This window comes from Cyprinus carpio, chromosome B8, assembly GCF_018340385.1.
Source record: "Cyprinus carpio isolate SPL01 chromosome B8, ASM1834038v1, whole genome shotgun sequence".
Lineage (NCBI taxonomy): Eukaryota > Metazoa > Chordata > Actinopteri > Cypriniformes > Cyprinidae > Cyprinus > Cyprinus carpio.
This window is the reverse complement of record NC_056604.1, coordinates 24259732-24278029: the sequence shown is the minus strand read 5'-3', so window position 1 is coordinate 24278029 and position 18298 is coordinate 24259732. Positions and strand designations below refer to the sequence as shown.

Below are 18298 nucleotides of genomic sequence, written 5' to 3'. Positions count from 1 at the left end.
AAATTGTCTTCAAGACAGTGGGGTTTTTGAATGGGTTTGTGGTTAATGTCTGGAATAAAGTCTGTGTTTGACACAAGCTCAAGATATGTTCATGTTTTATTTTAGGAAATAAAATATCAGTAATACCCTCCTGTGGTTTTAAAAGCTTGACTTAATTAGGTGGTTGCTAACAACTTGTAGACTTTGTACATAGCCTAACATTAGTGCTTGACATCTGATTGTATTAGGCTTCTAAACATTATAAACATTGTGTACGAATCATAAACTTTTATCCAAAAGCCATTAGAAAAACCCTACTGGGTTTATTTTGTGGGAACCAAGGTGATGCTGTTTTCCTGGTTGGCCTACAAAAATACATCATTACTGAGGCAGAGTTACTTAATACAGAATTAGCAGTCATCACATGTTAAGGTGCTCAAGGCTCTGACATCAATATGGATGTGGCGATGGATACTTATGGATGAATGCCAAAGTAGAAATATCCCAGTTTTCATTTCAGCAATGCAGCTTCCTTAATTTTTTCATTGCAACCCAACAGTTGAGATTGCAATACACATCTTGCCAGAGCGGTGAAATGAAAGTATAAGCACTGGTGGGGTTAAAAGTCAACCATTTCAGCAGGAAGAGCATCCAGGATTCTGCGAATCAAATGTATGCAGCAGCTTTCATGATGCTTGAGTCGCTGCTAATAGTTGTCGCTCCTGGCACGGTAATCTACTTAGGATGTTTGCAAGTGAGTGAGTTAAGTGAATGACTAAATAAGTGGAACATGACTGAATCAATGTTGAGCCCAAGCTGCCGCATCACCTACTCCTGTGAGCTTGTGCAGAAAATGAGAAAAACCCTTCAGGACTCGTCCAAATTACCATGAAATTATCTCCCTCCCCACTGCTAGAGATAGCTGCTGCCTCGCTCCGCCTCGCTTCAGCTCGTCTCCCTTGCACGACTCGCTTCCTTTCCTCAGGCCTCTTTAGAGAACAGAACCAAACCACTTTGCAGTTTCAGCGCGTTTGCGAAGTGAGTTTAAGAAAGTTCATTTCTGAAGGCATGAGCACCCCCTGTCTCTCTTTGGGGACGAGGGGTCCTGTTGCAGATTGGTCACACTCAGCATGTATTTTAAGCATCTTTATGAGTGCCGAGCAGAAGCTCATTTCATAATATTGAAAAGCACGACTCTGTCCATCCATTTATCCTACTCTAGACCTAGACTATATGTCCTTGTTCTAAACCGAACCCATTAATCCTTCCCTTTAGAGGTTCCACTCATCCCAAAAAGCTTTCCAAATCCTTTTCAGATCTGGGCTTTGTGCAGACCAGTTAAGCAAATCTTTTCTATATAAACCTCACGTGTGCACAGAGGGCCTTCAGAAATGGGCCTTCTCTGAAATGCCAATGGGACAATAGTTGTTTCCATCACCCTGGTTTTATTCGCATTTTAAAGTATTGCATCAGAAATAAGAGATGGAAACGCCAAATAAATAAATAAATAATTCTCAAAAAGGTTTGCTTTAGGTTCATATGAACAATGGCAGATGGAAAAACATTTATTATATAAATTCCTCCAAGCGCATCAAAAAAGTCACATACTTTGTGCGATGGGACGGTATGACTAACCAGTGGACTAATCTTGAAATGTTGTTATTATTATTATTATGAAATGTTGTTATTATCTATTAAAGCAACCTTACTGTACGTCGTTTTGCTTTTTTTGTAAGTTTGGAGCCCCCTACCTTTAAGTGAATGGAATTCACTGTCATAGTTACAGTGAATTGCTGTACACATATGGTTTTGCATATACATTGTATTTCATGGATTTTGTACCCACTCACCAAGCTTTCATACTCTGGGAAACAACCAGAAGCCATTCACTTTATTAGATGTTACTTTACTATTTTGACTTGTATTTCAATGTGACAGTTACAGTTACAGCTGCTTGTAATGTATATATAAAAATGCAATTCATACATGCAAAGACTGCAGTTCTTGAATATGTTTTTAATTTCTAATTAAATTCTTGAAATGAAAATCTTATTAAATACTCACAGTGCAAGGAAAAAGTTGCATTACTTTTAAATTGATGGTTACCTTTTTAGAGTCATTAAATTGAAAATTCAGTTTTTCAATGTTTTAAGTATAGATTTTTAAAAGATTGCTCCTTTATTTTCTGTATTTTCTTTATTGTGGACACTGGACACTATTATTTGTCTCTGATCCTGCCACAAATACGAAAGCCCAGAATTCTCTAGAATGTCATTATATGGTGTTGTTTTAACACTTTTTAGTACTGCATTACTGCAATACCCAAACTAGAATTAGAATTAGAGTAGAAATACTTTTGGCCATAGCTGTATGTTCATAATAGTGTTGGACTAGTCAAATTGTTGTTGATCCTTTATTTGTTGACTAAATATGAAACTCAATGGTTTGTTTAAGTATGATTTCACTGATTTTCAACCAATGTTGTATTGTTATCTGTAGTTTGAAGATGAAATGAATAATGCGTCTGTAAATGAAGAATAAGTGTTATTTTTCTGTTAAAGATATTCCTGTTTATTTGTCAGCAGAAATCTACCTGATGACAAAAAATGCATTAAGCGGAGGACTTTTGACAGCTTTTGTGAAAACTACAGATTGTATTTTTGCATTTTTGTATCCCCAATTATGTAGTCTTTTTTTTCTTCACTACATCCTTTTTTCATTGTTTTCTTAAGTCATGCAGCAAGGATTTTATATAAATTGGCTTTCTTTAAAACCCCGTCAGCCAGCAGTAAATTTCCCCCTTTAAGATTGTTCTAGGAATATGCTATATCATTACTTGAGTCAATTCATTGTACCCAAGCCAAGTTTTTAATATTGTACCGTTTAGAATATATGGGTTAGGAGCTCGAACTTGCTAATGATGAATGTAACAAACAGCACTGCACCTCATGCATCCAGCACTTAAGCAAATATACACTGAGTTGGTTAATAAGAACACAGAATTAGATATCATATGCCAGATCTGATCATAGTTTATTATTACACAGTAAAAGACACATAGCTGATGTATTTGTATCTTCTTTTTTTTTTGACCTGTCAGCACAGAAAGAAACCCCAACACATATACACAAGTATATATGTATATGGGCTCAGTATAAAGTGCAAATCAATCACAAATTTCCATCATGTGTAACATTAGGGACGAAAAAAAGAGAGAATGCCTTAAATAGAATGCCTTGCAAAACAATCTTTTCCTATTTTGGTATCATACTGCATTTAAAAAGAAAAAAACAACAACATTGAATCTTGAACATAAACAGGAATATGAGTGATATAAGTGGTTTCAAGTTTTGAGAAGAGAGAGTACCATACAGTTTAATGGCTTGTGTAGCCTATAGTCCTCAGGGCCCTGGATCAAAGAGGAGAAATCACCAGTTTTTGGTGAATCAGAGACAATGAAGGACCTGCACGAACAGATCGCTTCTATTGTAGTGCATCCTGATCTTTCTGGTTATGATATATAATGACAGTATCAGCTAAGCTTTAAACTAACCTGAAACGCATCTGATTGGGACTGTTTGATCACACAGAACATCATTTTCCAATCATTCCCACTCTACATTCTATACTATTTCTATAACGCAGGCAAATAACGTTCGATTCAATTCTAAGTCTAGATGTTTCCTTGAGGCAGTGGTTATATAAACTTTAAATTTGGCAACAAAAAGGGTCATTCTCCAAGCTCTGCTAATCCACCGCAAATCGTGATAAGGACACAATGCTGTTCAAGTTCAAATGACCAGAGGGCTGCAAAAAAACTTCAACGCCGTAGGCACCCCTTTGCCACAAATACAGACATTTGATAAAATATACATTCTCTGAAGTTTACAAAATCCATTACTTTTTGGAAAATTCTCTGAATCACAATATGATGAAAATGGTGAGCTACATGACAGAGGCTTCCAGTGAGAGAAAAAGCCTTATATCCACAGCAGTCTAACAATTGCATTGTAATAATTTAACAAAATAACATACATTTACATTTAAATGTACAACACCCTTTCAGTAACGGAAGAAAAGATGCGATCAGGACAAGAGTGGCCAAACCTTCCGAACAGCATTGCAACATTAATGCTACTTAAGAGTAGTTCACCAGCATCGTTTTAAACATCAAATGTCTCTGAGCTGGGCTGAAGCGAACGTCTGCACTCGCTGCTGTTTCTCTGGAGATGGTATGGACCCCTTGTTGCTGAGATACCAGAAGTGCATGAAAATGGTAATGCATAATCGAGTCACTGGTCATTTAGTTTGAAATGTTCACACACAGTGAATGCTGGACAAACCGGTGGGATTTTAATGGAAAAATAGCTTTAACGTAACACAGTGGGGTTGGAAATCCGTTTAGCAGCTTTGTTTGGTACAGGTACTTCCTTGGTGTTTAATAGATTGCGATATCATACCGTATTTCCCAAACAACAAAAATAAATCCTCACTTTGCTATTGCATCCCTGCCTGTTCAGCAAGAATGCAGCAGCTACTCTGGAGTTTCTGAGCAGAATCTAACTATGCTTCAATGCCCTTTGATAGTGGTCCTGTGAGACGGAAAGTGCATATATTATTATAAATACACATATATACACACAGAGAAAAGGTGGCCAGATACAGGAACGCGAAACAAAGAAATTGGGGGGGACAAAGGATTACTGGGGACTGGGGATTTGATTTCATATGGGAGAAGAAAACAAGCTACTGCTGCTTAGTCTCAAAACGTAAACGGCCCCATTTCCGCTTAGGGCTTGATAGCATGGATTTTAGTTTGCAACCTTTCTAGCGATTATTGCATAGTTTGGTGAATTACTTTTAGATTTTAAGATCATTTGGTTTAAGTAAAAACAGTCATTCTGCCCTCTCCGGTTCTGCTCTCTCATTTCTCTTTGGGTCCAATTCAATCAAACTGCTGTATTATCACCACAGTACCAATACGGCGCCAGTGCGAGTTCACCATAAAACAAGCCGTTTAATGGCCAGCCTGTGTTTTTCAAACAAATCAGGACATATTAAGCGATGCAGATTGGTCGTCTGAATGGTTAAATCACTCAGTGGTGAAATGGCTTCTTTGCTATGGAATTTATTTTTGGACGGGAATAGTCAAAAAGTGGTTTTGCGGTAGTTTGATTGGATTTGGCCCTCGCTCCATAGTCGTTCCCAAGCCAAACACTGCCCTCCAGTCTTTGCTAATCTGAACTTCCCTAAGAAGCACTTACAGAGAGATCTTCCCCATTCACCCTGGGTAAACACTCTGAGAGAAATAGGCCTTTCGGAAACATTGCATATTGCATAGTGTCGAGAATGGCTCCGGAAAACACTTTGCAGTGACTGCCCCAAATTAACTGCTCGCGTAAACCGCATTAACGACAGTGCTATGAAATACTGGATGTCAATTACTCTGTTAAAGCTAATGATATATATATATATATATATATATGTATATATATATATATATAGCTGATTAACCCTGAATGTATACACAGCATGTGGCAATGCTCGATAAACTTTTGACAAAGTTTGCATTATAGTGGTCCCATATAACATTCGTATGACCAGCGTGTTCCCCCATGACCAGCACAGAGTCATTACATGGGTCAGTCAACTCAGAATGACTAAATAAGCGATCGATTAAATAAATTTCAAATAGCTCCCAAAAATGGACGCCGAAGCAATTAAAAAGCACTATATCTGTAAACCGATGCTTGCTGAATGAACTAATATTGCCCACAGAAATGTAATAAAATAAACATTTAAATAATATAGTAAGAAAATAAATATTAATCATTCAATTTTTGAATGTTTTTAAATAGACATCTAGGTTATTTATTTTAGTTTTTGACTCAGCGACGCTGGGAACAGCGTGCTTGCAACTCACTTCTGCATGTCATATTCACCAGGGAGTAATTTGTTCATCTGTCCAATAAGTTGGCCAAAATATGTGTTTAGACGTAGCGCTAACAATGAGCTCAGGGCTTAGAATTGAACTTCCTCTCAGAGTTTATTTGCACTGCACTACTTGAACAGATAATAAGTAGAGAGGCGATCCAAGAGTTAAGTAAATGTTTGCGAACAGTGAAAAAAAAAATAAAAAAGCTCCTGTAGGTCTACAGAATGAAGCTGAAGGAATGCAAAGAGAAGTTATCGGTCCCTTCCTGTGCATCTCTAACTCGTTTCATCAATAATGTCTGGTCGTCCAGTGTGGATCGCTGACATCTACTGTTGCTGTACTCGACGGCGTTTGAAGTGAACTTGAGTTTTTTGGTATTTTAATGAATTCCTGCACATCGATTTTTAAAGATAGCTCTCGCCAAATGGGAGAGTTTCACAAAAAGGCTAGTGGCAATTTGAGATTAACAGCTAAAGTAGTAGTAAAATATCTGTTAATAAATAAATAGTACACTCTTATTTCTATAACACATGCCAACTATTTCACATCAATGCTAGATTCAGTTATTTATATACACATACATTTTCTTTGCTGTAATCTCCGTAAGATATATTTCATATACAAATGGCTATTTATTGATTTTTTTTTTTCACGATAGTATTTTTCTTTTGTTGCTAGAGATATTTTCATGGAAATAAGTCTATCTAAGAGCTCTCTACATTATGGCCTGGATGACTCCAGCTGGGTGACCTTGACTCGACCTACAGGCCGATTTTCCCTCGAACGTGTAAAACTCATCAAATATGAAGTGATAAACATAGAATTGGACATTCGCACTGGTGCATGCCTTTTTCCAGTTGAGAAGGAATGTGTCCCTGTATAGCCTCGGAAAATAAACCACTGTTTTGTCTTGCTTTCTTTTTTTATGTGTGTGTGTTTTCACTTTGCGTTTGTGTATGTGTGCTTGATGGTTAAGTTTGGCCTGGCAAATTGGTCTGAAGTTAAGAGCTGTCACCAATGTTGCGTTTCTTGCCCAAGAGGTTCGAGGCATCTCTGTTGCGTAGATTTGGCTGGTTCTTGTATCCATGGGGACTGACAGACCACCGCCACCCACCACGAGTCTCCATTCCAGTAGGTACTGCAGCAGACGGACACGGCTTGTTTTGCAGTAGTTGGAAGAGCATGGTGATCTCAGGCCCTAATCGGGTCAACAGATTTGCCCTCACCAGGTCCACCGTCTCATCGTCACACTCCATCAAACTCTGCAGTAGTTTCCCATAAAACCTGCGGTGAGACAGAGAAAACTCACGCTGAGCCAGTGCGTCAACAAATTAGCGGGTTTAGCAGCATTAGAAAGCTACAGATAGTGCCGCGAATGCTCAGCGAATTCAAAATGAACATGTTAAGACCATTTATATTTTTTGAATGCATCACAAATTATTCTTTTTTACAATGTTGGTTGTTGTCACAAAATCAGTCTGATTTCTAGCAAGCTCACGATAGATAACGATTAAGGAGTACTGTCTACATTATTAAACCGTTGAGTTTCCACTGAATTTGCACTTAGGAACGCGTGGATGGAATTGTTGATTAATCACGATTAATCGATTTTACATTTGTTTCTTAGAACAAATGCAAGCGTGCAGTGTTTGACCCACTTAAGTAAGTACATCTTTATATGCAATTTGAAAATGATCAAGCGTAGCGTTAATTCTGGCAGGTCACGTTAGTCAAGCTCGCATCAGCTGATTCTCTGCTGATCCCCATTTACATACAGAAATACGATACCTATCTAAGCATTCATTAATTAGTCCCTCAGTATTATCAGCAGTTTTAGCATTGCTCAATAACTAATTACCCTCCTCCATCCCCAGCTCCTCCTCTGTCAGTCAGGATTCAGCATCTGATTCTCCTTTAAATCAGACTAATTATCTGATTAATTATCTGATGATTACTAATTATCACTGCTCTCCCTGATCATATCCATGCTAGGCTGCCCAGGGAGTTTTTCCCCAGAACAGAACCATACAGCCAATTCAAACTGTATGATACGCTAGTGCTAGTGGTCCTGACAGAATTTTCTGTTGTCTTGGAAATATGTTTAAAAATTTTTAAATGTGCTGCTGAATGTACAGACAAGCATTTATAGTAACTAAATATATTTTAATGTCATTTCTGTTTCAATTTAAATTATATTCACTTTAAATGTAATATTGAATAACACACTACAGTTAAATATATAATCATTACATGTGCTTTAGTATGTTAGTCAACACATCAAAGTAAGTGTACTTTTTTATATCATGACAAAAGCTTATTAATAATGAATGACTGATTTAAAATCTAATTTAAAGTAAAACTTTTAATTTCAGCTGATTAAAAGTGCACTTTTTAAAGTCTACGTAAGTTGTGTTCATAAACATAGTCATGAAAGTGTATTCTTTATATACTTAAGTGGCCTTCTATTTCAGTAATATTATTATCTGCAGGTACATTTTTAAAATATACTTTATGTTTTATACTTTAAAATATATACCACCTAACTGATTCTTTAGTTCCTAAATCTAGCATGATAGTTTGGTCAACAAATTTTGAAACCCTTTTTGTGTACACCAAAAGATGAGATCTTTTCATCTTGTTCATAAATCTTACCTGTTAGGGAAGTGGCTGGGAAGCTGAGCCACCTCTGCAATGGCTTCTGGGTTTGATTTGGCCACTGTACAAATATCCTGCTTGCTGTAACACTCCTCTTGAACCTCTGAAATCATCCTCTGGAAGGTGGAACACCGTCTGACTGTTAGAAAGATCTTGGATGTGATGCCATTGGCGATGCACTTCAAGCTTTCTTTCACAAAAGCCTTGCCCTGCAAAATGAACAGGAAACCATATGTGACTTCAGTCCATCTTATAATTAAGTGGAACCTTGGCCATTAAAAAGTAGCAATGGTTCTCAAACAACTCATTCTTTTGAACCAGTTCTTTTTAATGATTCATTCTAATCACTTTGCAGAGTATTAACTTTATAAAAATAACTTTATTTGAGGTAAAATTGCGGTCAGCTCACATAATTTGAGTCTGTATACTGTAAGACCATCAATTAAGAAAGCATTTATGAATCACTTTGTAATAAGAACTTTTGAAAAGAATAGCTCCCATCGGGCCTTTCAGATCTCAGTGGAATTCAACCGCATTTATTTGACAGGATTCATCCAATCCTATTGCTTCTTAGCTTCCTACTGTCTGCTGAGAAGGCGCCTTTGACTTCAATAGGATATTGTGTATCCATCGATGAACTGATATATCTTTTTTGTTCTTTGGCTTGAATGGTATACAAACGTACATACCTGAGTGTCGAATTTAGCAGCACTGTAGAGAAAGGACTTGCAGATGTCGTGCATGCCATCTGTGTCACACGTTGAGTTTTCAAGACAGGCGAAGGCACCGCAGCCCACCTGGAGCGCACTGTTCAAGCAGCGCGCCACATCCGCTGCAAAAACAAAATCACCGTTAGATTTGACAAGAACATTAGCAGAATCTAAAGAGCAGTCTTGAGCACATTTCTTCTTTTTATAAGCATAAATGTACTTCAAGTAATATTTGTCAAGTCAGAACCAGATTTGGCAATATACAGTATATACTGTATGATATATAGGTATAGGTACCCATATAAAATGCATTAGCTGGTGCTGGTTCCAGAAGTATTCTTCCACACAAAGATGTTGATCCAGGAACATGTCGCACTTGGTAAAATCAGGTTCTGCTAAAGCTAATATAATAACATTATGGGAATATGTAACTGTCCGTGAATTGTTTGACAAACAAAGGCAATTTTCTGCAAATAAGTTACGGAGGGATTTGGGTCATTATTGTTCCACGTTGTCATTGGTTTGTTGGCATGTGGGTGATTTTATGCATGTGAAATCTTCACCTGTCTGTGATATGTTCGCCCAAAAAAATGTATGTTTGCCAGATTTTGATTACCAAAAATGTTGAAAGTCCACTGAAAACATATAATTTTTTGACACTGACAAAGTATGTTGAATGTATGCATTATTTGGCAACAAACTTATCAAACTGAACATTTCTGAGGATTTTTGTTTCATTTGTTTTCCCCATGCTTTACAAAAAATAGTTCAGATTCTGCAATATTTCTCACTCACTAATCCATCCATCCATCCATCCATCCATCCACTGGATTCTCAGCTCGGTCGTTGAAACAAATGAACTTCATGCTACTACTTAAACAGTTCAGCTTGTACTTTCTCAAAGACCTGGAGAAAAGCCACTGAGGGTTATTGAGGGAACAGTCTTTGGAGATGGTCTGGACTCCCAGTGTGAGGAACGGGGCAGTTAATGCTGGAACATATTCTCATGGGAAATGATTTAAGGAGAAACACATTGTGTGTAGTAGCAATGAACTTGTGAAACCATTTAGGCAACATAATGAATTCCTCACCTTGCTTACAAGTGAACACGGGATTATTTTCAACGGGACACTTTCTCATTATCACCTCCCAGTCCATGGGATATTTAAATACCACTCGGTCTGGTGAAACTATAGTACAAACGGGAACAAATACTAAGATTTTATGTGTGAGTTTCCATTCGATTTTGACAGCAAGCCAAATTTCGACTTAAAATGACAAATAACAACAAGCTTGACTAGCCACTTGACACCCTGAAATATATAGCAACTGAGCCAAGCATTGGCGTCATTACTCCACTCCACTCTCTGCCATAAATTTTATGGGTATTCCAGCCATTTTTCTCTTCTTGGGACTGTGACCCACTGAATGAAGAATATCCATAGCACGCCTTGTGGGGTTCTTGTGGTAGTCTGGGCGTTTTGTGCCCTGCGTTTGCCCCCGTAGTCAGGGAGTGACAGAGAGGGGTGTAGGGCATGTGTGCCACGCTGTATTGGGTTCTGCTGACTGTCTCTTTTTGGCAATTGTTTCCATTACCCTTACATGTGACAAGACAGTAACTTTCAGCGGGTTGAGTAAGAGGGCCAAACCACCACCTCCAACAGTTCCACGCCAAAGACTATAAACGCTTTGCCGCACAAACTTGTAGCCTGCAGGGCCAGGATCCCACGCCACACAGAGAAGTAACCTCAAGGATGTGTGTGTGTGTGTGAGAGAGAGAGAGAGAGAGAGAGAGAGACAGGCTGTTGTTGCTACACACTCACTTTACTGTATCTGAAGGAAAATAGGCTGTGTGTTGCTGTGTCAATGCTCCTGGCAAAAGGCAGACTTCTGAAATAACCAGAAACCCCCCAAATGTCATGCAGTGAATATGTCTATTGTCCATAGGAAGCAGGTTAGGGCAAGATCTCAGATGTACATTCTGTTAAGGCCATTTGCTCATTGTGCACATTAATGGAAAATCCTGGGTTCAATAAAAGTTAAACTCTATTGACAGCACTTGCGGCACAATGTCTATTACCGCAAAATATAATATAGGCTTGTCCATGATTATCTGTATAAAAAGCATAAATCAGGGTTACAGTGAGATTCTTACAATGAAAGTGAATAAGGCCAATCTCTCCCTATTTTTTTTTTTATTGTAAGTGACTCTGCATAACCATAATAGATAAAAAGTCATTATTTATTATAAAAATAATATTAAGAAGAAAAATATTAATAAATAATTAAATTATAAAAAATAAAATAATAATAAGGAGAAACAAATGGCAGGCACATGTCAAAATTATTTTACATAAAGCATTTTACAATGATGATTAAGCGCTGGTTTGGACTTGTACACGTTTAACAAATTTTTATTAATTGATAATTGCAATTTGTTTCTAATTATATGTTTCCAGGGTTGGGAGTAACCTTAAAATAGGTAATTCAAAATTATTATTATTATTATTATTATTTTTTTTTTTTTTTATTTTTTTTTTTTTTTTTTTTAATTACTGTATTTATTTATTTATTTTTTTAGGAAAAGTTGAGAAGCAAATTAGCATATGCTATGCTCTCTATGTACAATGCATATTTTTCAGCTTCTTCTGGCTGGCATCATGATTTTTTGTACCATGCGTATCTAAGTAAAATGAAAAAATAAAATAATAAAATAATAATAATAATAATAAATAAATAAATAAATATAGTGACATTGCATTCTTTTGCATTAAATAGCTGTGTTGTAGTGCCAGATCTGATCACCCATGAGAATGAAAAAAATAAAAAAAATAACAAATGAGGTCTTTAATATCTAATTTCTTCTATAGACAGTAAAAAATAAAGATAGCCTAGTGTCATATAGTCAACATGTTCAAGCTGGTGTTTAGCTCGTTTAACTGAGTGTTCAGTTGGTCTCTAAGTCTAGTGAAAAGATGCCCAACCTCCTCTAAAACCAGCTAACAAACCAATCTGGGAGACCAACTAAGAGCAGCAAACAAGCTTAGGCTGGTTTTCTCCCAGCATGGACCCTACTGCACATGTCTCCTCAACAATATCTCAAACTGTGTTCTGCTTTGGCGTGACACCGAAATACTAAAATCAGAGATCGCAATACAAACTCAGGTGTCTCTCATCAAATTCTTCCAATAATAAATCAGTTGTGTTGTCCAAATTAATATTGTTGTTGTTGTTTCTGTTTTCAGTCTTCCAAAGGAATTTAAGGAGAAGCATCCAAAACAAAGTTGATACTTCAGCGAAACGCAACTGAGAACTCTATTACATCCCCTGAGCTATAAAAAGTCATAAAAATGATAAACATCTTCATTTTAATACCAAATACAATTGTATCACTTTCCTACACTCGCTGTTAGCCTCAGGACAAGTAAGGGTGAAATGTTTCCATGACTGGCCTCTTTTATCAGTGGAACAGTTTTCCTTGTGAATACATGACTAGAAGTTGTTTTACTTCCCTTTCCTCAGAATCAGGGGAAAATTTTACCGTGGTGTGAACGAAATCATGTGATCTAACCTGAGGTGTCTCGCTGACCCAAGTCTACTTTGAGACTAGTTACTGTGAAAAAGAAGTGTGCTTAATTGTATTGAATGTACACTTATAGTGTACTTGTAATCTTAAAAGTATAATATTAATTAAATAAAAGGCCACTTAAGTGTGCTTAAAGAGAGGCACTTTCATCACTATGTTTCTTAACACACTTAAGTATACTTAAAAAGGCACTTTGTAATAATGTCAAATTAAGAGTTTTACTTTAAAGTGCATTTAAAATCAGTGTTTTAATATTTTTTTGTGGTGCTTTAAAGAAGTGTATTTTGTTATTAAATATTTTATTTACAAAAGTTAATATATCATCAAGGAAAAAAAAAAAAAAAAAAAAAAAAAAAAGCCTGACCGACACACTTTCCCTCTTATAACGCCATAAGAGGAGCAAAATCCATGGGAAAAATGTTAAATTTACAAACTAAATTTTTAAATATATTCAAATATATTTATTTTCATAACATACAAGTTTCAATAGAAATTACATTAAATATTATTTCAGTTTACCGTGAATCCTTGTCAGTTCATTCAGCAGTGACACTTTAACCATATTTCAAAGACAATAAAAAAAAAAAAAAATAACATAAAGATGTACTTAAGTTCTACTTAAGTGGATCAAAAAAGCACTCTGAAGCAATATAAAAGCAAACTATAATAAACCTCTATTTCATTGCAAATAAAATGCAATAAGTGTCCAAAAAAATTCCATTAAATTCACACTCATGTATATTCCTTTAAACTATATTATTCCCGCATTAAGTACTCTATTTAAAAGTGTACTTTTTTGTCTCTTCAAGGCTATTTTTAATTCAAATGTATGATGAAGTCAAATCATTTTTTGTCTTCCAGGGAAAACACTGAGACTCCAGCACTGCCACATAAAAAACAAACAAAATTAATCTGATTTTGCTGCTCTTATGGCGTTATAAGAGGGAAAGTGTGTCGGCAAGGCTTTTTTTGTATCATCGGACACCCCCTAGACGTCATCAGTAACCTTACAAGGGAAAATAGAGTTACGGATGAATTGGGCCACACAGTTCAGGGGCTGTCCCTTCACTTACACTGCACACGGCTGAGAAGAGGCGTAAAATATGGGTTTGATATTGCGTTTAATGCTTTCATAGAGCACTTATTGTATTGTGGTGGGAAAACATGCATGATGATTAGACATATTGTGACGAATGAAACTTGAATACGGCTTGGCCAGCTCAATCTAATCATTCTGAGGGTACTGTGATGGGCCTCGACAGGTCAGGACTCATTTGAGAGTCAAGAAAACACATCAATAGACAATGCACAGTCTTGTGTTAGCTTTCTGTCTTACTCTCTCGAGTATCATCAAGTGTTGTAAAACCTCAACTGGGTAAGTTACCAGAGACCCTACATACGGTTCTCGACAGGTGATATTACACATTTCCACATTGACTAATAGGATGAATTGTTGGAATAAATAATTCATGTTCTACACTTACATAGCTACCTGTTCAGATTTCAACTTGCGGAGCGCGTGACCCCGACTTGAACCTGTGGCCCTCGAGTGTCAGTGTTTCACACCAGACTGTAATGCATGACTCAGCTAGACCTTGCAGATTTGGAGACGACACTGCAATTGCCTTAATATGTCAGGGAGAGTTCATTCATTTACAGTACAATTGGACTTGTTCATTATCTGAAGATCCCATCTGTGGTTTTATCATATTCTCATTAAAGGTATAGTTCACCCAAAAATGAAAATTCTGACATCATTTACTCACCATCAAGTTGTTCCAAACCTGTATGAGTTTTGTTCTTCTCCTGAGCTCAAAAGAAAATATTTTGAAGAATGTTTGAACGAAACAGTTGATGGTCGCCATTGACTTACATGTAATGGAAAACATACTATAGTAGTCAGTGAGGACCAGAAAATTGGTTACTCACATTATTCTTTAATGTTTAACAGAAGAAAGGAACTTGCAGGTTTGGAACAGATTTAATTTTTTTTGGTGAACTACCCCTTGAATTAGGATTGAAAGCTGTGACTGGGACAGTTTTCAAAAGGTGCACCTATGTACCTTATTGACCCATAAGGGTACCACAGTGACAGCTTTTGTACCTTTTTGTTTTTTTGTTTTTTTTTTCTGAGAGTGCATACATTATACACAGTGCTGGGTTGATTATTTAAAAAAATACAATCTATTAGTTTACCCATTAATTACCCATTAATACCCATTTGTTTTGTAAAGTATATACTGTTCATTTTGCTCTTTTGGAATTATTAGTGCACCACTGTCTCTTTGTCTCAAAAGCACTGAGTCAGTACATGTCTCCCTGGCAACTAAGTACAACAGGAAGTTATGCAAATACCAAGTGGAGTTTGACAAAGGTTTTCACGTCCCGACCAGAGACAGAACGGAACTGAGTGTCCCACACCACACACAGATCCACTATTTGAAACTTGGGCGAGCTTTTCTCTGCAGCATATTAATTACTGACTTCATTCAAGACAAAGGAAGCACCTTTTGTAACACTGACACCAGATCTTCAGTTTCAGTATAATGAGCAGCAGGTCAGAACAATTCATCATCTGTAATAGTGTTGGGTCCTTTCAGGTGCACACAATGTCATTTAAAACATCCATTGTGTCTAGTCCATTAAATGTTAGTGTAAGCGAGCTGCCCACCCTCCAGTTCTCTACCTGTATAACCTGTCATTTTCAAATGAACCTGAAGACCCTGGTTAGCTGGTTCAGGTGTATGCGATGAGAGCTGGAATATGAAGCGTGATAGTATGACTTCACTGGGGAACACCTTTCATATACAAACCACTCATTGAATCTAGCTCAAACTCTTTCCCAGAGAATGAATAACCAAAATCAGGAATGGTACTATTCTTTATAGATATTTAGAAAGTACTATAGTGACTTAAATGTATGTGGAAATGTTTTAAAACATTTCTGCTGGGTATAAGAGGGTTTAAGGGGGAATTTTTTGGAGTTTTTTGGAATTTCACTCTTTGTTCATATTAGAAATTTGCAGATTTTGAATGATCTACATCGATAAATCTGCATGTCCAATATGATGCCAGAATTAAAAATACAGTATGCCAGTTGTTTTTTTTTTTTGTTTTTTTTTTTACAGTAACTTGCCAGCTGTGCTTGCAAAACATATCAGAGAGTAAAAACTTATAGTAATGATACATCATTATATGATATACTGTCAATGTACCAATCTATTCAAGCTATTGGAATCTGTTACTGTAAAATGTGATAATAACATAATGCAAGACCACATGATGACTGAAGAAACATAAAAATTAGCAACTTTAGCTAATAATAACATCAAGACAGAACCAGCGTCACCCACACAAATGCAAAACACCAGTAACTGAGTAACACTCAAAATGATCCAATTATCACACAAGCAAGAATGCTGTAGTAGTGAATATCAGCATGACTGTGATTTCCTGTGATTACAAAGCCATACTGATATTCAGTGCACAGCAAGAGGTTAATATTCATTTTTTTTTTTCATGCAGAATTTGGCTAATTATGTTCTATCCCCCAATAAAAATAGCTACAAAAGGAGCCAAGAAGCCCACTGATGTTATGCCCCAGTGCTGTTGTATGAAATAACAGCACTCTTTGCAAAATGTTCAATGAATGGAAAATCTAAACAAATATGATGGTTTGCACAAGGATTTCAGTAAATTATTAGATGATTCCTAAATATAATACACATTTTTTTCTGTAAATAAGAGGTGGTTCACACAGTGAAAAAAAAATAAAAAAAATTCAAAGTTGTAAATAAAACAAAGATTACTGCATTTTACAAAAAAAAAAAAAAAAAAATATTACCACAGTCTTACCACATTTTTACATTTAATTTATTGCTACTTGCCATTTCTTTCTAATTAAATGTGAAATTGGCAAGCAATTTCTGTGTGAACTACACGTTTTTGTTTTCCAGTATATGTGTAATAAGCATAATTGTATTGCATTGCCTTGTTAAATTTAATAAGAAAAAGCATATAGTTGTAAATAATTATTTTGCTCTAAAGTGAATTGTCTGGACAAAAATGGTTAAAATACAATGAAATAATGCAATTTATAGCCTACTTCTTACTTACAAGAAACACAATTTAAACAGAATTCAAAAGTGTGGTATTGCCTTGTTAAATAGCCTACATGTTCTTTTCAAATATAAGGCAATTCCTAGTTCTAATTATTGTGCGATTTTACATTAAAAGTATACTGTCTTTAAAAGGTCTAATACCATTTTCACGCTATGTGGTAAGGTAACCAACGAGCAGGTTTCTACTCTAGCATTTTCTCCCCATCGTAGAAACTCCTGCATGCTTTTGAGGCTGGAAGCGGCGGCGGAACCATCATTCGCATTCATTCATCGCGCTCTGTGCATCATAAGAAGCTCATCATGAGCTATGATGAGTCCCTCATATGCAGGTCAGAGGATGAACGTGATATGCACTGATACATCTGTCACAGATGCATTGGATGAGAGCTCATCCGAGATGAGATGACAGCTCTCATATGATCTACCCTACACCGATGCGTGCGTGTCAGCAGCACACAACCGGCTCATCATTCCCGAACGCTTCCTACTTACAGGGGCTGTTGTGGGAGAAGCGTGCTCTCCTGGGCGAGTAGGATTCGTTCTGATCCAGTTCATACGCGGAGGCGATGAGCACTGCGAGCAGCAAAAGTCCGGTCCTTTGCGGCATCTCTCACTAAATGACACTGAGGCTTTTATGAAGGGCAATAAAAGAGGATTTCCTTTATGTCTTGCGCGCTGTGCGGTGCGTCTTCTTGGCGACTTCGTTGAGGAAATGCGTGTGATGTGGGCAGTATCATGAAGGCTCTGTCTGCCCGGCTGATCTCTTCAGCAATTTCTTCTTCCAACCGCGTGCATGACAGGAGCGCAGGTCGCCCTTTATATGTGCCCAAGCATCACGAGCTCGCCGCTCAGCCCAATCACATCACAGCAGGCGCTCTAACACAGCCTCAGCTCAAACTTTCATTCATTGATCCGTAGCATTTAAATGGGCTTCTCGTATGGCGTAAAGTTTGCTGTTCCTTTTAACATGGGAAAGGTGATTGGTAAAACGCTCACATCCGCGCACTGTTGTCATATACAAATATACGCTACCACTTCAAAGAGCGCGACGCATATTTGTTCCTTCATAACGTCACAAACGGAGCACACGCGCGCTCCGGTTCAACTTTACCCTACTGAGCGAACAAAAAAAAGAGCTAAAAGTGCAAGAACCCCTCTGAAACCAACAACCAGACAACAAACCGGCAGGGTACCTAAACATTGCTTACTATTTATCACAGCTACATCGACCACTTTCTATGCATACAACAATCCGCGTGATTTAGATGCTCTGGCCAAGCTGGTTCCCTCAAAAATGACCAAACTCCTTTAA

At 37.0% G+C, this 18298-nt stretch overlaps 1 protein-coding gene across 1 annotated transcript; it reads right to left on the bottom strand.

The window, feature by feature from the left end:
- Window positions 1–3000: 3000 nt before the first annotated feature.
- On the bottom strand, window positions 3001–17986 carry stc1 (stanniocalcin 1). The gene is made up of 4 exons (XM_019122800.2): window positions 17479–17986; window positions 9259–9401; window positions 8567–8778; window positions 3001–7198 (listed from the first exon to the last, which is right to left on the bottom strand). Exons 1-4 carry the CDS (start codon window positions 17591–17593, stop codon window positions 6916–6918), a joined length of 753 nt encoding a protein of 250 aa, XP_018978345.1. The 5' UTR covers window positions 17594–17986; the 3' UTR covers window positions 3001–6915.
- Window positions 17987–18298: the final 312 nt, after the last annotated feature.

What these genes read in the sequence shown, in the direction of transcription:
- stc1 (XM_019122800.2), bottom strand. Translation starts at nt 17,593, where the DNA reads ATGCCGCAAAGGACCGGACTTTTGCTGCTCGCAGTGCTCATCGCCTCC. An exon ending in CTGCTAAATTCGACACTCAG is followed by an intron (nt 8,779 to 9,258) that starts GTATGTACGTTT and finishes TTCATTTTGCAG; the next exon opens with GGCAAGGCTTTTGTGAAAGA. An exon ending in CCCAGCCACTTCCCTAACAG is followed by an intron (nt 7,199 to 8,566) that starts GTAAGATTTATG and finishes GTCTCACCGCAG; the next exon opens with GTTTTATGGGAAACTACTGC.